Source organism: Poeciliopsis prolifica, unplaced genomic scaffold, assembly GCF_027474105.1.
Source record: "Poeciliopsis prolifica strain line A6 unplaced genomic scaffold, Auburn_PproV2 SCAFFOLD009, whole genome shotgun sequence".
In the NCBI taxonomy this organism is placed as follows: Eukaryota; Metazoa; Chordata; class Actinopteri; order Cyprinodontiformes; family Poeciliidae; genus Poeciliopsis; species Poeciliopsis prolifica.
Genome location: NW_026562384.1, coordinates 6,679,853 through 6,705,834, shown reverse-complemented (window position 1 = coordinate 6,705,834; position 25,982 = coordinate 6,679,853). Strand labels below are relative to the sequence as shown.

The following is a 25,982-nucleotide window of genomic DNA, read 5'->3' as shown; positions in this document are numbered from 1 at the left end:
AGAGTACAACCCAAAGCAGAGAGAGCCGGTCGCAAAGTAGGCAAAGCATAGACGAGTGGGTTACTCCATTCCTATAACCTTCCATCTTAAAAATAAGTATAAACTGTTGGTTGAAAAAAGAAGTAGCATGGTTTCACTGATGTAATTTGACAAATGTTTCAGTGACCTCAAGAAATGAAGTCACCTCTAGATAATAAAAAATAAGTGAGAGAGAGTCTCTTTTGAACAATGTAATGTCTCCACCTTTCTAGGGATTAAGAGAAAAAAAGGTGTGGTTCTCCTTACTGAATGTTAGTGTATGTTAAAAGAATGACTTCAGACAAGTTGTATTAAAAATGGGTGCGACCATTAATGCAGTGTTTAACGGCACAGTCTCATGTGTTACGTCTGCGGGTGAAATTAATTCAGATGAAAGCCGTCGTACCTGCAGCTTCCAGTAAAGCTTCGAGTCGAGCTTGAGTCTCTGGGTCTACAGTCCTCAAATCGACTCCGTCTGTGGCGCTGGACAAAAGCAGCTCTGAGGCCGTCTTCATAATGGGGTTATCCAGGTCTTCCTGGTCCAAAATGAATGACTCCACCTGGGAGAGACAGGAAAAGGTTGGTGATTAATTCAAATTTGCTCGACTGCTTTGATTTTCAAGTTGGCCATTTATGTCGCCCCAAATCTGATTCGCAAGCCAACGCTTAAAAGGCAACCATCACTATCTCTGGATTGGGGACTGAAAAGTAGAACAAATCGGCAAGGGAAGTAAAGTAAATCAAAGTATCACATTACTGTAACTACTGTTTACATTGCATTGTATAAAAGAGGTCCCACACCCTCCACATAAGTCCACTATCTATAAAAAGACCAGGCATGTGGCTCTTGTTTATTTACAGTTTCTCCGAACAGTGGGAAAGCAAAAGAAGGAGCACAGGGACAACGGCGTCAAAGTGCGGAGAGTGTTATTATGGTGAGGAATTATAACCTCCGCGCACAGTCAGATTCAGCTGAGAGTCAGCTGCCCAAATTCACCACTAGAGTCTCGTACCTGAGCTTCGCCACACTTTGTTATGTTTTGCATTGCAGATGATCAACTTCTGCACAGAAGTCTAAGGAGTACATCCATTAAGGAAACTTTTAAGAACTTTTTTTTTACAGATAGGCATAGGGGGGTAAAAAATATCTCTGCATAATAGTAAATAAAATATTGTTTAAATGTTCTGGTTTAATGCCCCTCCACCACCATCTTGTACATTTATTTGCTCTTTATAAATATTTTAACATTTGTGACTTATGCAGAACAAAGTAATGGAAAACATAACTGGACAACTTGTATATATACTTACCATCATCTTAACAGCTAAATATTTAAAACTATAACAAACATCAGGATGAAAAGGATTCCTATGAAGCTAAATTATAAGAGTAGTCCAAGAAAGAAAAGTCATTAGAATTTAAAATAACTATCTTATGCAAGTATTAATAAATCCCTCTGCAAACATTAACATTGTACTTTTTGTCTACTCAGTAATTACATCAATGACAGACTGAAACATTGTTTTTTTTTAATAAAACATCTTAAACAAAATACTCTGCTTGAATGGAACACAAATCACTGTCACAGAGGAGTTAAAAAAAATAAAACATTGTTTCCAAAAAGTTTAATAAAACTAAAGAAGGCTTTCAGTCTCTTGAGCTAATATGGGAAGAGCGTCAAATGTCAGTATTTAGGAGGAATTTAGTTATACTATAAAGCGCAATGGAGAATGGGACATGTAATTTTGAAAGGCCTTCATGATAAACAATGGATATCAGTCTTCCCTATTAAAGGAACTACAGCTCCCAGTGTGTTGGTATCCAGAGTTGGAAAGGCCTAGAATGGCATCTGCTTAATCCAGGGGCTAGGATTTTAGCTCCTGCCCAGAGTAGCAAGCTCTCCACTGGACTACAATACAACAACAAATGTCATATTTTGGCTCTAAACATCGCAAAGATGCCATGCATTAGAACCTGGTTCAACCGTCTGAATCAGGTGCAAGTGGCAAAATTGTCATCGTCTTCTCCCACTGTTACAAAGCAGACGTTCAGAGAGATCATATTGACAGTGCTGTCAGCTGATATCCTTACTTGATTGTCATGACTTTAAGTTTTCAGACAGATAACCCTGGGGTCAAATGTTAGAAAAAGTATAACGGAGGCACCTCATCAGGAACAATGTCCAAGGGTCAGTGGTGTCAAATCTCTCCACATCCCATAACGACCTGCCGGTAGGCTTTCCGACAGTAAACTCGAGGGTAGGATGCAAGTGACAAAATAAGTTTGTGCAAGTGAAGTGTTTCCCAACAACCAATCTAAACATGAGCATGTCTGCTTTTGTCAAAAAACATGGTCAACCTCAGTTAATGCTCACAAAAAAAACATGCAGAGCAGTTCTAAAATATTGCATTTCAATTGCAGAAATGCTACAACTTTGCAAAATCCATCAAAAGTTGGGGTGCTACCTATTTGCTTACATTTATAGATCGAACATGTACATGTGGTGTGAGAATAAACACAGCCACAGATGCAATCACACCTGTCTGTGTGCATGAGACTGGAAAGTCACATCACAACATGTATCCAAGCTGTTCCCATGAGTGGCGAGACAAATCAATCTGACACATGTGGTGGTCAGACGAGTTAACGAAAAAAAAAAGAGCTTGCTTATTTATCAGAACCAAATGTGGACCACCGGAGTTGTTGGGGTTAAACGTGATTACCTAAACATGTTGGAAAAGTTCGCAGAGGTAAGGTCCCAGTCAATTTACATGATTTGGAAAAGTGACGTAATTGCACCACAACTACGAAATGGCTGGCATTTATCTGGCCCTGTGTGTCCGAGGCGTTCTGGACATCGAGCATATGCTGTGGCTGGAAAGCTGCTGAGAGACAGCAAACTTGTGACGGGTGTTGCGAGACGACAGCACCGAACGAGGCCGTAGTCGCTTCCACCCGAACTAGGCCGTGGCCACAGCCTGCGGTGCATAAATAAAACATATCAGCCTGTTGGCATGAATAACTGCCCCCGTCTTACCAAACACCGTCGACATCTAGTCGTTCATAAACTTCTGGACTGAGGAGAGATACTATTTCTCCACTGTGTTTTTTAACTATACGTAATTTAAGCGGCCTGGGAGGGGGTGGTTGCCAACGGTTAAGCTTAAGCTAACTAGCTTAGCATTGCTACCTCGGAAACCTCGTCTTCGTCGCTGCCGGATCCCGGACCCGAGGAGAGGACGGCCGCGGCCGCTAGTTTGAAATCCAGTCTTTCTGCGGCGGGTCCACCGGGCTCGCCGTACAAACGCACTTTCTTTCCCCCGACACCAATCCCAATGCCTCCAAGTCCGACTCCTCCTGGTGTCGCTCCTACCCCCATCCCTGCCACTGGGGAGCGAGGAGTCACCGAGTCAATCTCGTCCTCGAAGCCGTCCGTCAGCATTGCCGTCCCGGCTACTGCATCCTGCATACTTCTGTTCACAATACGCGTGTTAACGGGCTATTAGTTAACTTAAACGTCCGCCCAGGCGCTTTCTCGGAAGATATTTGCTTGATTTTACTTCAGGGAATCCAGAAACTCTCCCGAAGCGAGGGTTGAGGAGGTTCTCTTTCCCCCAGCCATTAACTTTCTAACAACCTAACCCGATACGCACTGTTTCTCAGAAACACCGCCTCTGTGGAGAATCCTTTTCACCTTATTGGCTGAGCAAGATGGACCTCTGTTTCATATTGGGCCACATTTCTGCTTGTCAAACATGAGACCGCAACGTCATGTTAGGTTTACCAATATCACGAGGCTGTAGAACGAACATGACATGGTAGGCCAACTTAACTAGTTACTAGTTTTATTAGTTCACCTAAACTCACTGGGGAATTTTAAATTCATGGAGGAGAAATTTGTAATTATACTAGTAGCTTCTGCCTTTCTTTATTGACTTGCAAAGTGTGAATTTACATGACAAACAAGCAATGCTGTGTTACTTAAGTATATTGTTATTTCACTTTTTTTTCTGGTTTTATTTTTCTTTATGTTTTTCAGACGTCCTCAGTTTTGCAAGCATGTTGCTGCAGACATGTGCAATATTTGCACAGACACAAAAAGGCACTTTTTTATTTGCAAAATGCATGATTAACGTTGACAATTAATTACTTTTGGGGTATTATCTGTAAGGTAATTCGTCAAATTTTCCTAACCTGGTGTGTATATATTTACTTGTTTGTTTATTTGAGCTCTGTAAAATACATGTACCGGTCAATTTTTATTCCTTGACTGTGGAATATTTTGAGAATAAATAAAAAATGCTGCAACAGCCTGGCCACCTGTCCAGGGTGTACCCCGCCTCTCGCCCTTAACTTAGCTGGAGATAGGCACCAGCACCTCCTGACCCCACTAGAGACAAGGGTGGACAGAAAATGGGTGGATGGATGGATAGATGGATAAAAAAATATTTATGGAATTTAAATAAATGTTCTAAAGACTCATTCTTTCAATAAAGTTGATAATATACCTTTGACTTTTACAAAAATATCTGAAATATATGATCAATAATCAAAACTTTCTGTTACAATAAAGGTAAGCATCTAAAATGTGAGCTAAGTTGAATGTATCTAGAAACATTAAACATTTATTAGCTGAAAAAAAAATTAAAATAGTCTTAAAGTGAATTTAAGAAATGACTATAGGGCTACGAAAATGTCTCTATGCCAGAAAAGAAAACAACTACATCAGCTATATATTATGTAAAAAGTTTCCTTCTACTGACAGAAATACACAACTGTCTTAGAGGCTTTTTTGATTGACTACTAAACAGCTTAAATGAGAAAAGAAAAAATATAAAGGCTTTGAGTGATTTCAAGAGTTTTATTCGGTATGTTTTAGATTTACAGCTTGAATATAATGCAATTGTACCTGGATTACTGTAACACCTTTTTATCACAACATTGTAAATATCATCTATAACTTTTTGGTGTAAAACTGTAAAACTGTATGTGATAATTACTGTTTTGTTTTGAATTAACTTACATAGATAAGTGTTATAAAATGCGAGGTGTTAAACAACCTCTACGTTAAAATAATATTAAAAAAACAATGGCTGATCACTGTAAACCATGTTTTTTCGTTATTTGTAGGCCAGAAGATGCTGAAGGCCAGGCCAGGCTGGGCCTCGGGCAGCAACGTCATCCTGCCGGGGATTGCCAGGTGCAAAAAGAAACCCACATTTTGTGCGATGTCATTATGTTTCTGAAGATTTGACAGATGTGAAAGTCTTGTGCCGTTATTTGCTTTAAGTCTTATTTATAAAAGTATATTTGGTAGAAATGTATCCAAAACTTGACAGTTGAGTTGCAGTTAAGACCCGTACTCCTTCTTTAATGTATTGAAACGGTGCCCTGAAAGGGGGATAGGCGGAGCATTCTGGCAACACACCGCGAGGTTTCAGCCGCATCACGCAGCGGGTCCTACCGTAGAGCTCCGGCGTGTTGCATCTTCGGCTGAACAGGTAAATGTTTAACTGTGTTTGGTGTTTTGCTTATTGGTTTCATTCCTAAACAGCGTTTATTTTACTCATTACGGTAACAGAATATACTCTGTAAAGTAAAGTTAGCAGTTAACACCGTAGCCTCAGTTAAAATGTTAGCCGTTGAAGCTAAGAACATGGCGCTGGTTGAAAGGGCCGCTATTGTTCTTGTATCCGGGTGCGGCGCGAGCGTGCTGTAGGCCACACACTTTTAATTTAAAAACAAATGAAGGTGTACATAAGTGCATGCATACATTTGGAGTTAATAAAGTATCAGGCATTAATCGTAAGGCCTCAATTGTACACTAAATATCGATTGAATGTTTTCAGGTAGCTACCGATGTTTTGTTGCCACAGAACTACTGCCAGTTCGCGCTGTTGAATGATTGTTTGAGATATAGTTAAAATATTTTAAGGATTCTTGTGTGTGGATTTTTTTTTGGGGGGGGCGGGGAGGTTGTTTCTAGTGAGGATATTTTTTACTACATAGACTGATCATTTATGATTTGATACATAATGACGAGTGTGAAAAAATAGGCGCCAGAGGGCGCTGTTACAGATCAGTTATAGTCCTCCATTCTGTAAAATGTACTATTTTTCAGTCGTATTGTGTTTTGAAGCAACATTTAAACATATTCGGCTATCTGAAGTAGATGGCAGTTAAATTGAGCAAGGGTATGAACACAACCAATGAAGGTTGCGTCGCACATTGTGTCTTTCTAGTAACAGAAACAGACATCTACTGCAGAGTGGTGTATAAGAATGTTTTTTTAAAAAAAATTTCTAACAGACATGTAGGTTAAACATGTGTTTGTTTTTCTTATTAGGAATTGGGACAAGTCATGGCTGATGAGGGATATGTTGTGCGAATCAGGGGTCTACCTTGGTCTTGTTCAGTAGATGAAGTTCAGAGATTTTTCTCAGGTACGTATGCTGGAGGAAGAAATATTACATTTAACTTACAAATATAACCTGTTCATCATCCTATCTGTACCAAAAAGACTGCTCTTATGTTGTACTGCTGCATGCTCTACATTTAAACACTTTTGTCAAATTACAGACACAACACAGACATGTGAAACAATATTGTTTTAAAAAATAATAGTATCACTTCTAGACAGAAATGTCACATTTGAGAATAGATAACCAGTTGAGTCAAATTCAATACACATCTTGTACGTAAAACCAGAATTCAGCACAGATATAAATATCTTGAAAGTATCCTTGGAGTGTTTTACCACACAATGGGGAAAAACACAGTCACTTTGTTGACTTAAGTATTTTTATGACCTACCATGCAGATAGTTGTGAATGAATTTGGTACAGAGTTACTTAAACCAGAGACTGTACAACCTGACCCTAGGTTTATAGCGTGTAGAATTACAACATTTAGTTGTTACTGTAAGACATTTTACAGCATGAAAAAGCATAATTTCCCCATAAAACATCTTTCTAGGCTGCAAAATTCTGAACAATGGAAGTGGAATACACTTCACCTACACAAGAGAGGGCCGCCCTAGCGGTGAAGCCTTTGTGGAACTGGAGACGGAAGAAGACCTGAAGGTGGCCGTGAAGAAGGATAGAGAAACTATGGGTCACAGATACGTTGAGGGTGCGTACAACAGAGTGCTTCTTTTGACAGATGTTGCATTTTTCTGTGACACTGCCGTAACTTTTTTTTCTTTTATGTAAAACAGTGTTCAAATCCAACAATGTTGAGATGGATTGGGTCATGAAGCACACTGGCCCAAATTGCCCAGAGACAGCAGGAGATGGGCTTGTGCGCCTCCGGGGCCTTCCCTTTGGCTGCAGCAAGGAGGAAATTGTGCAGTTTTTTTCAGGTAAAACTTCTGTTTGTTTGTTGTAACTCCCTTTTGGGTTAGGAATAAAAGATTATTGGCCCGTCTTCCTTTCTTTGTTCCTTTCTTTTACAGCACCAATTCTTGCTGCTTCTATGCAAGAAGTGCTCTTTAGGTTAATTAGGTTTTTGAGTTCTATGAGAACATAGAATCATAAAATGAATTAGTTTATGTTAATGAGCAAAACAATGACAAGGAAAAAAGGCAGTTGAAAGTTTGAACTTAGGTTTTTTATTTATTTATTTTTTTTATTTAAGTATTTCATTATTTATTAGGCATCTGGAGTGTGTATGTAAATACCCTTTTTCATCTTCACAACATTGTCCATATTGAGCGATCACACATCAATTTTCTTTTTTTTAAGTCGGGTCTGATTCTATTATATTCCACTAGAGATGCACAATCGAGGATTTGTGTCTGGTTTATATTCCCTGATACTTTTTTTTTTTTTTTTTATACAAAATACAAGAGCCAAAATATTTCTTCTGTAACCATTGTTGATTCATCACATCTGAGTGAGAAAAAGTTCCCATCTAATACAGGGTTTTCCTAATTTAAAAAAAAGATGAAAGTTTGGAGTTTATATTTTAAATTGCATTTAAACATCCTCTTTGTTATTTATGTGGTGTGTATCATTCTAATGCAGGACTTTACCTTAACTGAGATTTCTAAAAGGCTGTCAGAATTTTTTAATTGTGCACATTACATAAGAGATAAAGGTTGAAAGCTCAAACCTTTTTGCAATAAATGAAGATGTTATCAGCTCTAATTTTTTCCAATAGCCTTACCTCCTTCACCTTTTTGAAAAAACATCCAGAATGCGGGTAAAAATGGACGGTTCCTTTTTTGTACTCAGCAAAGTCCAGTACAGCGAATAATACCCAGCACTCTTCAACGTCTAGCTCTCTGTTGCTGTAGCAGCCTGAGTGAACAGTGGACAGAGCGCTGTAGAAAGTACTTCCTTTTTTAAATGGCTTCTCTGCTTTCTCTGCCTTCATTTTTAATAAACCCATATCCACTGAGAATAGCTTATTTAGTTTTTTTTCTCTTAGAAGCTACAGTGTCAAAGAGCTTTTGTTACGAGTTAGTTTGCATTTCCAACCAGCAGGTTTACTGAAAGTTGCCCGACGAATTCTCGGTGCATCTCTACTTTTCTCTGATAAAACCTCTCTCATATTTTAGTTTCATTTTGTTCACATTTCTCCCTGCTTTCGTCTCCTAAGTCCGTTTTCTTGACTTGCAGTATAAGACTGTTGTTTAGTACCTCACAGGTAAACCGTAATTTTACTCATGTCACCCACCAAACTCCTGTTCTCTTTTCCTCCACACTCCAGTACTACCCCGGTTTTCCCCACACAAATCCCCCCTACCCGCTCTCTTTTTCATATGCTTACTCTATCCTGTCATTTCTACTTTACCCCCAGAGTATAATAAATGTGACTCCTTTAAATGGCCAGTTGAAACTGAACTGGTGTATGTATGATGTAAAATTTTCTATCTCTCTTTAGAGAAAGTTCTCTCTGTTATTGGGCATGTGATTTAATATGTCCCCTGCTGGGGTTATCTGTCCTTGGGTTGAAGGGTTGGAAATCGTGCCAAATGGGATAACATTGCCGGTGGACATCCAGGGGAGGAGTACGGGGGAGGCCTTCGTGCAGTTTGCTTCACAGGATATAGCTGAAAAGGCTCTAAAGAAACACAAGGAAAGAATAGGGCACAGGTGGGGATGGTTGGTTGGCTGGCTGGATAAGTTGCTTTTCTTATGGTGTGCACATTCAACATATGAACCAAATGCTAAACTGACATTACATCTAGAATATAAATAATAATTAGAACACACCCACACACACAAAAACTGCTATACTGGTTCAAACTCTGCATACACTCAAGATTTTCAGCGGGAGAATAAGTGCTAGGGGTTCATTAAAAATAGTTGAGAGCTTGATTGGAAAATGTAAAAAATTTGAAGATAAAAACTGTTTGAGTCCAGGTTTTAAATGGTCAGGAGTCTCCCCGGTGGTAAAATCAGAGGGAGAATACACACTTGGCTCTAGAGCCCACTGCTATAGGCAATGCTTAGAGGTCAGCTCAGTAGGGCTGGAGTTTTCTCTGATTCTCCTAAACCAGGATGCTGGCTGTCATGGTAAAGACCAAGAGTATTCTGCAGTATGCATCAGATTTCTAAATTACCTCAGATAACCATAAGAAAAGTTTAAAGTTACCAAGGCCCTTGTTAATTTGGAAAATATTTCTTTCTTAAACTCAATTGCCATTTTATTGTTTTTTTCTTTTTAATTAACAAATGTTAGGTACTCATAGGCTTTACTACCTAATGGAATACATCATAACAGCATCTGCATAGCCCAGTATTAAGCAAATGCAGTTTCATTCACTTACCCCGTGCCTGAAGGGTTTTCTCGCTATACTCTTAGGTACATTGAGATATTCAAGAGCAGCCGCGCTGAGGTGCGGACCCACTACGAACCCCAGAGGAAGCCAATGGGGATGCAGAGACCGGGTCCCTACGACCGGCCCTCGGGCGGACGCGGTTACAACATGATGGGCCGAGGAGGCTCCTATGACAGAATGCGTCGAGGTGGCTACGGAGCAGGTGGGTGCAATTATACACAAAATTACACCTGCTACCAAATCAGAGTCTCGTTTTGTAAATTACCTGGCATTTACTAGATTTTGAAGTTATTTTAAAGTAACATTAAGAGTAGAAAGCCACCCTGCCAATCCTGTTTTGTTTTTGTTTTTTTGTTTAAAAAAAAGATTGAGATGTCTTCAGGATGTGGACTTTTCTTTTTACCATGAGTAACTTGTGTGCCAGTGCTGCATGGTGTAACTAATGAGATTAAGCTGTAAAGTCCATCTAAGACCATGTGTTAATCTGACTGTGTTTTCAGGTGTGTCTGATGGGCGGTATGGCGATGGCAGCTCTTCCTTTCAAAGCACAACAGGTCACTGCGTTCACATGAGGGGGCTGCCGTACAGAGCCACAGAGACGGACATCTACAATGTAAGAGACACCTCACCGTCTCACCTACATGCCATACTTTCTGTGAAATTTATTACAAATCTCGGTATACGGGGGGTTTTTTTACCTTTTTTTTTAGTTCTTCTCTCCGTTGAACCCTGTGCGGGTCCACATTGAGATCGGCCCCGATGGGAGAGTAACCGGGGAGGCAGATGTAGAGTTTGCAACACATGAAGATGCGGTTGCAGCAATGTCCAAAGATAAAGCTAACATGCGTGAGTTTGTTATGGTTCACTTTAAAATAACTGCGTTTAACAAACCTCTCTTTTAAGTCTGCACAATCATAATGACTTGTTTCCCCTACAGAGCATCGCTATGTAGAGCTGTTCTTGAACTCCACAGCAGGGGGCAGTAATGGAGCCTACGGTAGTCAGATGATGGGTGGCATGAGTAAGTGTCAGGGTTCAGAAAAACCCAGATTCAATAAAATCTTATTACTTAAAAATCGTATAAGTTTAATTTATTTCTTTTAGTAAATAAATCTATTCAAAGGCGGCCAGCTATTATAACATTTATCATTTTAAAAAAAATTTTATTGCAAAAAATCTCAAAATGAAGAAATGCTTGTTGAGACAGAAAATGCAGTTTTCTTTTTTTAATTATTTTATGTGTAGTTTATTTTAATTGGGCTATTAGATACTGAAATAATTGGTTATCGATCAGACCGTGGGATTAAAATAGTTTAGCATAAGAATGGACTGAAGTGAGTAGGAGCTCACCCTCACCTATAGGCCCCCTTCTTCTGACAGTTATTTAAAACAGCATTACACCCATCATAGGTCCAACATATTCTTCATTTTAGGGTTTTTTTTTCCACAAAACATGAGGCAAGTCCCAGTAGAGTTAATTGGAATACACATTTTATGTTTAAACTGTATAGTTTTTGGTCTTTCCCTTAAGATTTACACATTTTGTGTTAGATAAATGGCATTTTTTTGTTGTTTCCCAATTTTAAGTGACTAAGAAAAATGGGTATGATGTATTTGGATATGAATAAGATGTTCTACTTTGGTAAAAAAAAAAAAAAAAAGTTACCCTAAACAGAGTAGAGCAATTTCTTAAATAAGGGTTTTATGTTAAAAAAAAAACAAGTATTGTTTGAGTGTCCTCTCAGGTCCATTATGGTTTGTCCTCCACAGGTAACCAGTCGTCTTATAGTGGTGGCCAGCTCAGTTCAGGGTACTCTGGTGGGTACAGCAGCCAAGGAAACATGGGCGGCTATAGTGAATATAGTGAGTGTCAACTCTTTTAACTTTTCTTCTACCTTTGCTTTGACTTTAATTTCTATGAGCTTTACTAAATCACAATTAAAAATGTTTATAAAAAGCAAAATAATTTTTTTTAAAAAAGCTGCAGCTGCTCAGTGATGAACTTCATCCTCACTGTGTTTCCCATCTTTGCTTTTCTTGTTTTGAAAGGTTATTTTCTTTTTATACAGTTTGTTTTATGTCCCCATTTATGTGCCAAACTTTTTAAAAAACCTTAAGTTTACTTAATAAGAACAATGACATGTTTGACACACAAAAGAAAATCAAGCATTGCTTTGCTGAAAAAGATTAAAGCAACTGTTTTCTTTTGCAAGTTCCTTTTTTTTAACACTCATTTAGTAAAACCTTTTAACAGCCCAGACACTACCTCTAGGTTTAAAAGAAACATGTCTTTCCAGAAGAAAGACATGTTTTTCTAATATGTGCTGCTTCTTGGGCTATAAATAAAAGCCCACAGTCCTGTTCCTTTTTTAATATTAACCACTTTAACAGATGTAAAACATAATTTGTTGTGCATGACTACATGAATGAACTCTTGGGTCCTATGGTGTTTATTCTCTCTCTTGTTAGGTAACCAGGGCGGAATGGGAAGCAGTTACTACGGCGGTGGTGGAGGTGGAAGCAGAGGCTCAATGAATGGACTTGGTGGGGGATGGGGAATGTAGTTTTTCTGTTTGTTTTTTTTTTCTCACTCTCAACCCTTAATTTCATGTTTTTAACCCAGCATTTTGCTGGAAGGACTCGAAATGTCTGGCTTTGTTAAACATAGGATGATGAGGGGAGGTTGTCTTTTGAAAAGTACTGAGGGGTGGGATTTGTATTTTTTTTAAGTGGGTGATTGACAAAGAGAAGTGTGATCATTTGCTATCACAAGAAGTGTAACTGAAGTGTTGTGTTCCCCATTCCCCCAGACCTGACTCATTACAAAAACCATGTTAATGTCCCGTCGTCCAGAAGCGTGACATTTTGTTCTCCGAACACCTGCCTGTTTCTGAAGGCTAACTCCTCCCGTCCTGGTGGACTTTACATTATTCAAGGAATGCATGAGCAGAAAACCTGTCTGGTATTTTTGGATGTTTGACCTCATTTTGCTTCTTAAGTGTTTCAGTTAAAATGTAAATCTGACTTCATGGTGTGCAGGTGTTTTGTTTTCTAATGTTATGACTGTTCATTGGACTTTTTTTTTGTGATGAGGGCTATGTGAATGGCAAACCTAAAATCTGCTACCATGGAGGTTTTTACAGCTTTGAATGCTATTTGTATTTTCTGTGCACAAAGTGAATAAACTAGTCTGGAATACCTTAATGAAAGTAAAGCTGGAAAAACTGGTTTTATTGGTTTAACAAATAGATTTATAAAAGTCAATTTGCAGATTATATAAATGGTTTTTGCAGAAGTTGACAATCTACAAAGCTTCAATTTCATACATTCTTAAGTTTGATTATTTACGATTCTACAGTTATTTACACACTTTCAGCAGCTGAAGTTAAATGAACAGAAATCCTTTCAAAACTCATCAGTTTTTTATAGTATACGTCCGGTTTTCTGTTATAAAAGACTAGTTACTAGAGATGCAACAATCAGGCTTTGTTTGTAGCCAATACATTTAGTAAAACATCTACAAATTGATTGAATTTTCATAGGATTTTCTTAGATATTAATTATTGTCCCCATTTATGCACCAAAGCATATGCACTTGATCTGCCAATCAGTGCAACTCGAGGGAAAACTGGCTGATTTAGACTGATTGGTGCGTCTCTAATCTTGTGTAATACTCAGTGTTTTTCCTTCAGCTAATGAAACATTTAAAACCTTTTTAGTCAACAGTCATTGCAATCTTTAGTTCATCCGATCAGTGTTTTGTTTAATACAGACACCTGAAATTCAAGTTGCACAACAATGAAACTCCAAACCTGGTTATAATTAGTATTGTACGCTCCTAATGTCGGTGGTTGGGTTTCTCCAGTGTTAGGAAGTCTCTGTAGAAACTTGAAACGTTCTACATGTTTCTGTCAGGAAGCTGTTGAGGAGCTTCTCTGCAGCAAGAGCGAGTGACACACGTCGCACACTCTCACGGGCCGAGGGTAGGACGGTAAGGCGAGCTCGTTACTTGAACAGGTGTTGCAGTAGATGTCGCCGCAGTTTCTGCAGTGGTGCTGCAAGCAGAGACCTTAGATTGAAAGCTCTGTCATGCTGCACATCAGGAAAAAAAATGGTTTAAAAAAATTGCGTGGAAAAGCCAACCTTTCTACGCGAGATGGAGAACTCCTTCTGGCATTGCTTGCATTGTGTGGCTTCATCGTCTTTCATCCATGCGTGGCCCTGTGGATGTGGGTTTGAAAGTTAGCATCTTAACTCTTCCAGCACCGTTATTTGCTCATCAATATGTTACCTTCAGGGCTTTGTTAACCTCCCTAAAGTCCTCCATCTTGAGTTTAGATCTTTGATAGGAATGAGGGCAGAATCAGAAATGTTTAGTGAAGAAAAATGATTTGGATTAATGTAAGAGGGGAAAGATTCAATGTATTTATATATCGGAACTAACTGGCTTAGATGCAGGCCCATTTCCTGTAGTGTCTGCTCCTGCTGTTCACACCTCTGCTGCAGCTGCTTTTTCTCCGTCTTCAAATCCTGCAGCTCCTGCACCAGGAATACAACGAACTGTTAAACTGTATTCCCGGAATGAATTAACCTCAAGTAAATATACTAATTCTAGAGATGAACCCGTGTTTGTACTGTGTACTGACCGTGTGGAGGCCCTGCAGCTGCTGCAGCTGGGTGCGGAGTTCGGTACTGTTGTCCTGCTCCCGTTGCAGAGCTTTCTGCAAGCTCTGTCTCTGTTCTTTCTCTGCACGCAGCTCATTCTCTAATCCCGTTCTGTGCAAGAAAGGAGTCGCACATTAATCATGTACTTCAAATCAGCATTTAAATTAATTCCATTTACCTCCTAAAAGGTTTCAGCCTGCAAAACCTTAACATTCGTGGCAGTTTTTTTAATTTTTTTATGGCTCTGCATGTTATGCCCTCTGCGTGTGTGCTAACCTTAATGTGTCCAGGTCTGTTAGCTGTTTCTGGAAAGCATCAACTTTTGCTTCCAGCTCCACCCTCATGTCTTTGTCTGACTGGTCGGTTTGTCGACTCTGCTGCTCAGATTTCTGCAGTCTGAAATGTCAAGCAGGCAAATTAACCGACCCAGAGCATTTTAGCAAGCAACACAAGCAAAACCCACATACCGCTCTTCTAGTTCGACCATAGCCTTCTCCATTTCGTTTATCCTCTGCTCCAACTGCACCGCCTCGGCCTGCTTTTTCTCTGCTTGTCGCCCTGAGTCCTACAAGACCAACCAGCTTGTTCAAATGCGTGCACTGTGTGGTGGGTGGGGTGAAACGCAGCACACACGACCATTCCCACCTCTGCTTTGTGGAACATCTGCAGGTTAAGAGTCTTGACCTGGTCGAGCTGGAGCCGTAAGGCTGCCAGAGTGTCCTGCTTCTCGTGGATGTCCTTCTCCAGTAGCTTCATGGCCACCTCCATCTCCTTCTTTAGGCCCACCTGGAGCTCCAGCTCACGCTCCAGCTCCTGGCATTCGCGTATTTAAACGCGAGACGGCAGGAGTCAAATACAGTTTAAGACTAAAAATATTAAGAATGAATGTATGTCGCAAAAAGACCTATTATAACTCCGCAGGGAACCAGGCAGACGAGATAAATATTAGTCGTGCATTCGCCCAATCTGGCCTTTTTGTTTGCCAAGATCCACATAGCGGACTCAAACATGTGGAAGAAAGTGTCCTGTTCAAATAAGATGAAATCTGAAATGTTCCTTTATTTCTATGAGTGGCAGAAAACTGCATGTCACTCTGATAAGGGATGCATGTTTGAGGAAGGACAATAGTGGGGAAAAAAAACAATTTAAGTCCAGATTACAGTCACAGTTGCAAAGGAATGGCTATCAACGCATAGCCATGTGTTCGAATGGCTCAGTCATTCGTTGCAATAATGCAGAAACAAACCTGGCGAATTCGCTTTTCTTCTTTGTATTGCTTCCACACCACATTGTACATCTCATCCAAACCTTGTCGAGTCTGTTTGTATGTCTCCAGCTCCACCTGACTGTCCTGAAGTGCTGCCTGAGAACAACAACAACAAAAAAAACGGGGTTACATTCTGCAGCCTTGTTTGATTTTTAAGAAGCTTTCAGTCTCTTCCTGCAAAGCAGTTTCAAACCTCTTCCTTCTTCTGGCTCGTCAGCAGGATGGAATCATTCTCCTGCCTGAGCTGTTCCTGTTCCCCCTGCAGAGAGTTGATTCTGTCTGTTGCTGCTGTCAGCTAAGAAGAGCAAAAGTATTTATTGCACTTACAGTCAGTCGAATAAATACACAGAGATCTTACGGTGACGTTAAAATGCCAGTAACCTCCTCCAGGAGCTTGCTGTTGGTCTTTTCCAGAGAGTCCATCTTGGCCTGCAGGTCGGTGACGGTGCCGCTCAAGTGCCGATTCAGCTCTTCGATGTAGTGCTTCTGGTCTAGAATGGCTGTCATCTTTCCATCACTGAGTGAAAAAGAAAACATTGGAAAGGAGCCAACTTTTCTTAGCTTTCGCCGCTTTGACCAAGTAAAATCCACTCACTCCTTTGTTGCCTCGCTGCTGGTCGCATCTTTCAGGTAGAGGGAGAAGTCAATGACCGCCACCTTAAAGCGAAGGAAAGATGACATCAATTTATTTAGATACAAACCAGAGTCTGAACAGCTTTTTACTGGGTACTGACCTGAGAGTCGAGGTCCTCCCCTTTAATGCACAGATTAGCGTCAATGACGTTCAGGCCAACGAGCAGCCCTCCCATCACGGCGCCTTCCTCCTCCAGCATTAAAGCGCCGGCGTCGTAAAACTCACTAGGGGATTAAAATTTACACAAAGCAACACTTTTGTCCCCGCTTTTCATCCAGCAGCATAAATTCGTCCTTCTTGACTTTACAAACCTCAGGAGGTCCTTGCGGTCCAACAGGGTCTTCAAGTAGTCGGCTACTTTCTTCTGCATGAGCGCCAAATGCAGCCAGGCCCGGGCCCGCCCCAAACCCGTCCTGGGGAAGAGCAGCAGAACATGAACACAATTATACAGGTGAAATGGGTTCTAGATTTTGTTGTAACTACCAGTGTTTCGACTAGAGCTAAACCAACATGATATTAATATCTGTACCGATCCCGATGTTGGAAAGCAATTCTAGATCTGGTAATGGTGACATGGTTGATCCATAAGGGTCAGATCTAGTTATACTTGCTCTACGCTTTGTGCTCTGAGCAACATCAAGCTCTATTGTTTGTTTCACATTATGTTCAGAATTGAGCTTTCTGAACCACTTGTTGCATTTTATTTGTTCATGTTCGACAAAATAGTCAAACTTTTGTTTTCGTCAGTTCCCGTATCTTTATCATTTATTTTACATTGGCTGCTATTCTCCTCATTGCACTAACTGAAAAAGTTTAAGTTGTGATTTTTTTTTTTTTTTTTTTAGAAGTTTCACCTAGCTTGTGAGCTATTTGTGTACTTAAGTGTGCTGTAATTCAGTACATTTATATCTGTGTTGAAAAAAGGAATGCTTTAATTAAATTTAGTGACGTTCTTCTACATCGGAGTCAGTCGTTGCAAAGCCTCGGATATCCGTATCGATATCGGAAGTAAAAAAAAACTATAGTTTCTACATGTGTTTATGTCAAAATTCACAGCTGCTCCAGAGTCAGATTCCAGATTAATCAATTTACAACAGTGATTAATGGATGAATGAGTAGAGGAAAGGAGAGAGACAGCTGGTTTGATGGAAAGAAAAACAGAAAGACAGATGGATAGATGGACCAATAGTAGAACAGATAGATGGTTACAAAGACAAAACAGATTATACACAGTTTGGCATTCATGTTCCTTTTCCATCATTCTCCAGGATATCCCATACTTTTCCAGGCTGTGAAGAGAGCAGGAACTCTGCACAATATACCTAATGCCAGGCAGGTCTCTGGCACTTGTGGCGATGTTGGCAGACTCTGGACACAACTTCTCAACAAGCTCCAGTGGCCCCCATATAGACTTGTTCTGACCAATAAAGGACTTCTTGGCTGAAAGAAACACGTATAAAGTAAAGTCACTTAGGCTAACCTTAACTCTGTCCTCACAGAAAATAACCCAGACAGCTCACCTTTAAGGCCGTGCTTGAGGCAGTGTTCAAGGACCAGGAAAAACTGCTGAAGAGGAGGGTACTCGGAGTCCAGAGTCCTGCCCAGGCTCAAAGAGGACTGGATCAGAACCTTGATGCTCAACTTCATCATGCTGAGGAGGTTGGATCTCTCTATGGCCATCGGGTCTTTAGTGGGTGCAACTGTAAAATACAGTTAAAAAAAACAACAACAAAAAAACTTTGCATCAGTAAGACAGGCGTGACGTCACCATAACAAACACAAACTCCTTGACAGAAGTGCACATCATCAAATCTCAAGCTCCATTTCATACCCACAGAGTCATGTGTTGTGACAGCTGATACATACTGACAGAAACTGAAGAGGAAGTATCAGTCTTTTTAGTGTTTGCAACTTGGAGGAAAGCAACCCCTAGTTCGATTGAATAAAGTTTGAAATAGCTGCAGCTCACCGGGAAGCTTTTCTGAGGTGCCGTTCAGGTCATTCTCGGCCTCCTTCTCGCTTGCAGAAGCCACAGCGGAATCCTGGGAGGCTTTTCTCGGGGCGGCCGCGTAGCTCATCCCGCTGCTGATCGTCTCCGTGGCCTTCCGAGCCAGAGAGAGGATCGGAGCCGACCAGCTGCTCTCTGCCGCGGCCGGCTGAGTGTTCTCGGCTGGGTCCCGACACTGACTCCCGGCGGGTTCATCGTCGGTCGCCGGGCCCGATACTTCCTGTTCACCTGGTTCTGAATTTTCTACGCGACCCTCAGCAGCTGTGTTTACCTCCAATGTTTGGTCGGCCATGTTTGTTTCCCCCCCCCTCCTCCTCCTTTCCCCACGTGAACTCACGTGACCAGTTCAGCTCGATCACGCGCGCTGTAAGAAATGAACTCTTCTTCTTCTATTTCTTCATGGGTGATGAACGAATAATTCTTTGTGACCCACTACCGCCACTTGCTAGACAAAGAAAATCCCCCAATTTATACGGACAGGTCATTTTTTTTTCTATCCAACTGTATTTTAAAGTTGCAAACCCGCATAAAAAGATGTTAAAAAACAGTTTAATAATATGACAACCATAGAAACACTACCCATCACTGTTGCAAAAGGAAACGGTTCATGAATGAATGAATGAATGAACTGACAACGACCTGGGCGGGGTTCCTTGGTCGACCTGAGACATGTTGTCTTTGGAGTGCCATAACACACGTATTGGTATACGCTGTATATCTTCTACGTGGGCAAAAATATGTCGGCCATCCATAAAGGCGATCCAGGATTTGATGACTTGTGTTCGGCCATTTGAATCTGAACCAGTTCATAGAGGAAACAGAGGCAACTCAGTGGCGCCTCTGAGTTTGGTGCAGTTAAAAAGATTTACCAAAAGGCGGCGCCACCGAGCTGTTTCTTTTGCCCTCCTGTTTCTTTACGTGAAGGTTTTTTTTTTTTTTTTTACAAGATGCTTGTATAATAAAAACATTAAGTTACGAAGGATGGGCTAGTTTTACAAACATTACCCCCAAACCCAACACCCCACCCCTATTGCTAAACATTTTTTTTTATATTTAAATATCTATCATATATGGCAAAGGTTACTAACGTCCGGGACACCCACGCCCACGCCCTGGCAGATGAAGAGGAGGAGTTGCGTTCGGCAGCCCTTATTTACCACCGTGCCTCAGTCCTGCCCTGCACAGCAGAGCCGCTCCGACCTCCAAAGCACATCTAGAGCTCCCGAACAGGCGGAATTAACCTCGAAAGACTAAAAAAAAAAAAAAAAAACAGAAAGAAAAGAAATAAAGAAAGCAAAAAAATTAAAAAAATAAAAGAGACATCCAGGGGGAAAAAGTTGGAGAGCAAAGGATATTTACTGGAATACAACAAATCTAATTTTCATTTTGTTGGAATATTTTGACACCATGAGGATTTTCCCCTTTGTGCTCCTGCTTGTTCACAGTTTGGGTAAGTGTTCAAACAAGTTTGTCTGTGTGTATCCCCCTAAGTTTGGTTGACTCTTTTTTTTAAATCTAATTATCATATATATATATATATATATATATATATATATATATATATATATATATATATATATTATATATATATATATATATATATAATCTTAAATCGTTGGTCTCTGTCATGCCATGCTGTTCTGGAGTTAATGGGGCCATCTGTCTATTTCAGATGAAGCTTTATGTAACTGGATCCGTTTATTTTTAACTCATATTCTTGCCATGACATTAGCTAAGAGTCTGTCCATGGAATTTGGGGGTGTGTGCGCGTTTTGGGTCTTGCCTTTGGCTACATTTTTGTTCCCAAACCACACAAGTACTTAACATTGATTCTTTTTTTTCTTTTTTTTTTTTTGGGTTGCTGTGGCGCTTTGGAGCAAAGCCCAAATAAGCTACTCACTCGTGACCAAACACGAATTAGTAGTGTAAACTACAATCCCCTCCCAAGCCCACCTGCAGCTTGCATGTCGTGCAACATGTCTCGACTTGCCCCAGCAATGGCTGCCCAGGTGGAATTCACTCTGGAGTGGTGGCTTCTGAAACTCAAATTCTCTCTCTCTTTTTTTTTTGTCCCTCTTCCCTCCAGTTGTGTCCAGACTGGCCAGTGGGGCTGCGGTCGACCGGCATGAGGGCGACAGGCAGCGGCACACGTCTGTCTTCAACCTCTTAGACACAACCAGGGACCGGAGGTCCGAGGAGCGCACAGGGGCCACAACAGTGCAGCGTGGCCCCGAAGGCAAGGAAGAGGAGGAGGAAGAGGAGGAGGATGATGGATACTACTACGATGATGAGTCTGACTACGAAATGTCTGGAGACTACGACATGGAAACGCCACGAGGTAAGGCGGGATCTTGAGTTAACTTTCTAAAATCCTTCAGTATGTTTTATTGGGGGGTCTGCATGCCATTTAATGATCCAACTTAAACTCTGAGTAGCTTTTTGAATGAAAGTGACTGAAAAGACTGTGGAGTCAGTGTTTTACTCTTCACTTCTAAAAACAAGTGTCTTCAGAAAGGTATTCCTCATGTAGTGTCTGACTAGATCACTGTGCCATTACTTAGTTACAACCAGCTGTGTTGGAATAAAGGTGCAATAGACATCAACAGACATGACAGCACTGTTGAGTCCAAACTTAGCTCAATGTTTGATTTTTTTAAATTATTTTTTTGTTCTTTTTGGCTCTATTGATTCAGTTGCCATGTTGAGCAAAGTACAGGCACTTTTCTTATTTTGAACCAACCTTTATCATTAATAACTGAACAAAAAGCTGGAGTCTTTAGTTCTAATGTAAAGACTGCACTTATGCGATAGGGTTTTTATTTTTGCATTGTTGGTGAAGTCACTTTTACAGTAACACTGAAAGTCCTTTCATTAGCCGGAGTTAGATTGTTTGACAGTGGAAAAGTATAAAACAACTCGAATCCCACTCTAGAAGCAACATGTCAGCCTTTGGAGAACTGAAATTCACTCTTTTTTTTCCCATCTTTATTGATTTAGTCGCCATGTCAAGCAAACCCAAAGACCCATCATCCCTCCCGGAGCCCCAAAACACAGAAGAAACCCGTAGAAGGGGAAAGGGAATAAAGAAAGGGAAAGGAAAGGGAAAGAAGAGGAATCCATGTCTGAAAAAGTACAAGGACTTGTGCATTCATGGCACCTGCCAGTACCGGAGGGAAATCCGTGGGCCGACTTGTATGTAAGTACCAAAGCTCTGCAAGCACTTGGATATCACCTGGGGAACTGACGATCAGCAAAATTAACTAATTGAGTACCTGCTACGCTTGCAGCTGCGATGCAAATTACTCTGGCGAAAGGTGCCAGTTGTTCACGCTGCCTGTCTATACCTCGGAGGGCTACAGCAGGACCACGGCTTTGGCAGTGATAGCTGTGGTGCTTTCATCCGTCTGCCTCACCATCATCGGCCTCTTGTTGATGCTGAGGTGAGCAAAACACACATTAGATGCCATAGAGGACAATAAAAAAAGAGTGAAATAATCTGACTAATCCACCGTTAAATATATATTTTCAGGTTTCACAAGCGTGGAGCGTATGACGTAGAGAGCGAGGAGAAGGTGAAGTTGGGGCTGGCGTCCAACAACTGAAACCACAAACAGAGGTGAGCAGTTCATAACTGACCTATTGTCCCAGACATTACCTAGATGCTTCTTTGTACCTTCATTAGATTGACCTTTTATATTTATTTATTGTTTTTGTCATATCAGGCATAAATGCAGAAATTCTACCTCAAACTGGAAAAACAGAAGCGTACTGCAACGGGAGGTCCAGGAGGAAACATGAACGTATGCGCTGATGGGAGCGGAGAGCGCTCAGATGGATGTTCGACATCTGGCCAGCTGTGGGCGACCGGATCGGTCACCCCACAGGCGTCCACTAGAGTAGGGGGGCATCTTCCGGGAAGGGAAATACGGAACGGCTTAGAAGACGGACTGAAGATGGGATCGGCAGGAAGAAAACAAGAAGGAGGGATGATGTTTAGACTCTGCTCTGCTTCGTGACTGTGTGAAAAGAAAACGTTTCAAGTGGAACTGAAACCTTTAAACAGCAAGGATAGCTCAATATGGACTCTTTTTCTCTCGCGAGAAAATGTTTTGTATTTTTCCTGCACACCTTTTATTTTCCTGTACAGTAAACGTTATATTTATAAGTTTAATTTATTTATTTAAATGTATTTATAGGGATATTATTCCCTCAAGTAGTTTTTAAAATTGTAATGTTACAATTCTTTTTTATATTTGCTATTGAACAATATTTATAAAACAAAACAGGCAAAAAGCAATATCGCAAAAAAGCTCTTTGCCTTTATTTACAATTTTCTTTGTGTATCCATCTTTATCCAATTCTGGCAAATCCAAAGTGATCCAAAGCACTGTAATTATTAAATTCCAAATAAAATGTTTATTTGGGTAATTTCTTTTTATTATTATTTTTGCTTTTTGTTAAAGTATAAACAACTCTTTGGGAGCTACCAATAATCATACCAGGTGAACTCAGTTGGAATGTAAAGCCAGGAGACCCCATTGTGTTTTGGGGGCTTTTTGCCCAATGGCACATCAGAGTTGAAAATCAGGGAGGACTCCTTCCCTCAGCTCGACTTTGTCCTGCAGGCTCAGGGATTTGAAGGCCAGAAAGTAAAGGAGTTTCTGCGTTTGGCTTCCGTTTTCTAAAAAAAAAAAAAAAAAAGTCACCAAAGAGTTGTTTTTTTACAAGTTTCTCCAGCGACTGTACAGATACCACGCCCTCTCTTACCTTATGGGATTGGAGAATCAATGCTGAAGTGAAAACTGGCTGTGTGGAGAGAAGCTGAATTGTTTTTTTTTTTTGTCTTATCAGTGGAGAAAGTGTCACGCTGCCAAAGCAAAAAAGAAAAAAAAAGTGAATTACGGTGTTCAACCCTTTCAAATTCTGATTTGTCATTGTTGAAGTGATGATTTGTGATTGATTTGTTCATTGCAAAATAAAAAATATATGTATCTTGACATTTTGAGTGTTTCCTCATTATTACATTTCATTATGTTGGTGTGTAATTCTCAGTCATTCAGTATGTGGCAGTGATGGGTGTTGAATACAAGGTAACTGGGTTTCTCTTGTTTCACCTCTTATCCAAAAAGATTTTTTTTTTTTTAGCTACTGCCTGGTCAGAACGCTCCATACAGTTGAGCGTTCTGTAATCGCCCAAATGGGTCCGTTAAGGTCACACGAGTCACTGGCCCTACCTTCTATTCAGTTAATGTTGGGTCGTTGCCACGTGGACAATCCAAACATTTTACCTAACAATGCCAACAAGTCAGCTTTTTAGGCCACATGTCAAGAAAAAAAAAGTCCAATTGCCTTCTATTTAAGCACTTCAGATTACTCTTAATTTCACAAATGAACAGATTCAGATGCGCCATGCTTTCAGCGCATGTTTTAAGTGAGGTCAATTGTATTTTTTGCCCTTTTATCAACTTCCTGACTTGGCCCACACATTAATGCCTGTATGGAGATACCATCGGGTTGCTCCTTTGTCCTCCTCGGGACCTGTAATTATAGTAAACACAATATTTTTATTTCCTTTCGCTGTGACGTGTTTGCAACCTTTATTCGCCACAGCACCTGCATCCTGGCCTGCACGGCTATTATGTCCCGCTGCCTTTAAAAGGCAAATATTAGTTCGAGCTGCATAAAGAGTTATGAAGCTGACCCTGTTTATTATGCTTAGCTTCAGTCAGACAATTGTAGAGTGACATTAACATGTTGTGCATAGGCAGGGGCTTTCTTGAAATCAGTTTGTTTACATTGTTGACAGCATCATCAGTTTTATAGATGAGCATTTTGAAAGCTCATAAGCAAGTCCAGAGCTTTCAAAGCAATCCTGCTGCTGGGTCTTTGGTCAGAATAACAGCCCATTTTACTCTCTGTGTAACTTTTGTTTGATGTGTTATGAGAAAGCAGCCCCTTGTGAGAGCGCTAACCTCTTATAGCACAGATGTAAGGTGTGTGAAGCAGGGAACACCTGATGCTCACTTCGCAGCTTCATTCGCTTCATTACTCACACAGGCAAACAGCTGGTGTGTTCAAAGAGATGCACGGGGTAACATCAGGAGGCCCAGAGCGCCAAATCGGTTCAGAAAGACCGCGGAGGGCAAGTACCAGCAGCCATTGTAGCTGTTACGCTTGCCTGCTTTTAACAGAAGTAGGGATGAAAAAAAAAAAAACCCAGCTGGATTCAAACGAAGCCAAAGTTTAGTCATCCCTTGAAGTCATCTCCTACACGGATGTTGTTGCACCGGTACCGTGTGTGCGTAATTTTGTGTGTGAGCGGGAATGCCTCAGCTCTGACTCTGTGTGGTTTGCTGGGGTTAATCAAATCATCAAAGGCAAAAAAGAAATTCACTGTAAAGCATACATGTTTACCAGCTGATGCCACTCAAGCCTGTTTGTTGGTTTGACTGCATGCTTTCTATGTTTGGTGAATAAACAAGATACTCAACCCTAATGATTGCTCTGGTTGTTATAGTTAAAAGCAGACGTTCAGCCCCTACCAAGGGTGTGGCACCTGATTCAAGATGTAACTTTCGTCATAACATCTGTTGAGAAATCAAAAAATAGAAGTTTGACTTGGTGTTTTTTTCCAGGAAAAAGATATAGCCCAAAAGCTTTGGGTTTTTTTTTAAACACATGAAAAAATGGCACATGTGTCATTGCCAGTACTTTCAGGTTGCATAGAACGTCTAGAAAGAATTCAAATCCCCTTCAACCTGTTTGAAATCTGTCACATTTCATCCCCAAACCTTCAATGTTTTTCATAAAATGTTATTGCTTTTTTTCATCTTATGCAATAGACCAGCAAAAAGTAGTGCATTCAGTATAAGTTTTGCATTTCCTATTTCCAGACAACTGAAGATGAGAAGTCCAGAGCTTGGTATACTGTCCTAACAAATTATACTTATAATGTGCTTTTTAGGACACTCAAAAACACAAGGAAAATGCAAACAAAATTAGCAAATTGCTGCAAAGCAAATGTGGAAATTCTGCTTTATCACATGAAATTAAAAAAGAAAGACACCGAGGCTTTTGTTTGTGTAAGTTGCACTGGGACAACTGCATTTTGCACAACACTGCATGTGTGTATTTACAAGGCACACACACATTTTACAGTAGTGAAGCCGCCTAATCCGGGCCTCTCAATGTCAAGTAGCAGAACGCCCAGAAATAGTGATGTAGAGTCATGCTCACATAGCTGCTATTCCTGGGGCTGATGCTCACTGAAGAGCTAGAATGCTGAGAGAAAACTGGGAGTTCACTGCCCGCTCTTCCTGGGACGACTGGTGACTCTGAGACAAGAAATCAAGCTGGACACAATATCCCATTTTCCCTTGTAGGGTTGGCTCCACAGAGTCTAAATATGTGGCTTGCACTCACCTTCTTGGTGTTTTTCAGCTTTCCTAGAAAGAGAGAGAGAGAGAGAGAGAGAGAGAGAGAGAGAGAGAGAGAGAGAGAGAGAGAGAGAGAGAGAGAGAGAGAAGGGCTCAAAGGGGATATTTTCACAGCTTGGAAGGCATTTCCTTACAGGTTGTCCAAAATTCATGAGCAAGATTCATT

The 25,982-nt window shown here is 40.6% G+C and overlaps 4 protein-coding genes across 8 annotated transcripts in view; 2 read left to right on the top strand and 2 right to left on the bottom strand.

The window, feature by feature from the left end:
• ankhd1 (ankyrin repeat and KH domain containing 1) overlaps window positions 1-3,673 on the bottom strand; it is a 30,674-nt gene extending 27,001 nt beyond the window's left edge. For all 4 annotated transcript variants that reach the window (XM_055034744.1, XM_055034746.1, XM_055034745.1 and 1 more), the window contains exons 1-2: window positions 3,210-3,673; window positions 425-578 (exon numbers count right to left, since the gene is read on the bottom strand). In XM_055034744.1, coding sequence (XP_054890719.1) covers window positions 425-578; window positions 3,210-3,488 — 433 coding nt within the window. In that variant the 5' untranslated portion in view covers window positions 3,489-3,673. The remainder of the gene's footprint in view (window positions 1-424; window positions 579-3,209) is intronic.
• A 1,744-nt stretch (window positions 3,674-5,417) lies between these two features.
• Window positions 5,418-12,830, top strand: hnrnph1 (heterogeneous nuclear ribonucleoprotein H1). 2 transcript variants are annotated; one of them, XM_055034749.1, is made up of 11 exons: window positions 5,418-5,520; window positions 6,366-6,462; window positions 6,995-7,150; window positions 7,236-7,379; window positions 8,979-9,117; window positions 9,830-10,008; window positions 10,307-10,419; window positions 10,517-10,652; window positions 10,744-10,827; window positions 11,577-11,669; window positions 12,276-12,830. In XM_055034749.1, exons 2-11 carry the CDS (start codon window positions 6,381-6,383, stop codon window positions 12,368-12,370), a joined length of 1,221 nt encoding a protein of 406 aa, XP_054890724.1. In that variant the 5' UTR covers window positions 5,418-5,520; window positions 6,366-6,380; the 3' UTR covers window positions 12,371-12,830. The 2 variants fall into 2 exon arrangements, with proteins under 2 accessions (XP_054890724.1, XP_054890725.1); XM_055034750.1 differs by having other exon boundaries at window positions 12,272-12,356.
• Window positions 12,831-13,010: 180 nt separating this feature from the next.
• On the bottom strand, window positions 13,011-18,705 carry rufy1 (RUN and FYVE domain containing 1). Its single transcript, XM_055034748.1, has 17 exons — window positions 18,342-18,705; window positions 17,893-18,072; window positions 17,695-17,812; window positions 16,684-16,785; window positions 16,473-16,596; window positions 16,334-16,395; window positions 16,120-16,255; window positions 15,932-16,033; window positions 15,718-15,834; window positions 15,117-15,284; window positions 14,939-15,036; window positions 14,748-14,867; window positions 14,453-14,582; window positions 14,251-14,345; window positions 14,098-14,146; window positions 13,950-14,027; window positions 13,011-13,861 (listed from the first exon to the last, which is right to left on the bottom strand). The coding sequence occupies exons 1-17, from the start codon at window positions 18,670-18,672 to the stop codon at window positions 13,718-13,720; spliced, it is 2,154 nt and encodes a 717-aa protein (XP_054890723.1). The 5' UTR covers window positions 18,673-18,705; the 3' UTR covers window positions 13,011-13,717.
• An 847-nt stretch (window positions 18,706-19,552) lies between these two features.
• Window positions 19,553-23,377, top strand: hbegfa (heparin-binding EGF-like growth factor a). The gene is made up of 6 exons (XM_055034759.1): window positions 19,553-19,830; window positions 20,467-20,718; window positions 21,378-21,576; window positions 21,668-21,820; window positions 21,910-21,996; window positions 22,103-23,377. The coding sequence occupies exons 1-5, from the start codon at window positions 19,788-19,790 to the stop codon at window positions 21,980-21,982; spliced, it is 720 nt and encodes a 239-aa protein (XP_054890734.1). The 5' UTR covers window positions 19,553-19,787; the 3' UTR covers window positions 21,983-21,996; window positions 22,103-23,377.
• Window positions 23,378-25,982: the final 2,605 nt, after the last annotated feature.

Coding starts and splice junctions, on each gene's coding strand:
- hnrnph1 (XM_055034749.1), top strand. CDS start 6,381: ATGGCTGATGAGGGATATGTTGTGCGAATCAGGGGTCTACCTTGGTCT. Junction 10,653..10,743: donor CAAAGATAAAGCTAACATGC/GTGAGTTTGTTA, acceptor TTTCCCCTACAG/AGCATCGCTATGTAGAGCTG. Junction 11,670..12,275: donor GGGCGGCTATAGTGAATATA/GTGAGTGTCAAC, acceptor CTCTCTTGTTAG/GTAACCAGGGCGGAATGGGA.
- rufy1 (XM_055034748.1), bottom strand. CDS start 18,672: ATGGCCGACCAAACATTGGAGGTAAACACAGCTGCTGAGGGTCGCGTA. Junction 14,583..14,747: donor ACAGACCTGGACACATTAAG/GTTAGCACACAC, acceptor TTTCTTGCACAG/AACGGGATTAGAGAATGAGC. Junction 14,346..14,452: donor AGCTGCAGGGCCTCCACACG/GTCAGTACACAG, acceptor TTCCTGGTGCAG/GAGCTGCAGGATTTGAAGAC.
- hbegfa (XM_055034759.1), top strand. CDS start 19,788: ATGAGGATTTTCCCCTTTGTGCTCCTGCTTGTTCACAGTTTGG. Junction 21,577..21,667: donor ATCCGTGGGCCGACTTGTAT/GTAAGTACCAAA, acceptor CTACGCTTGCAG/CTGCGATGCAAATTACTCTG. Junction 21,821..21,909: donor GGCCTCTTGTTGATGCTGAG/GTGAGCAAAACA, acceptor ATATATTTTCAG/GTTTCACAAGCGTGGAGCGT.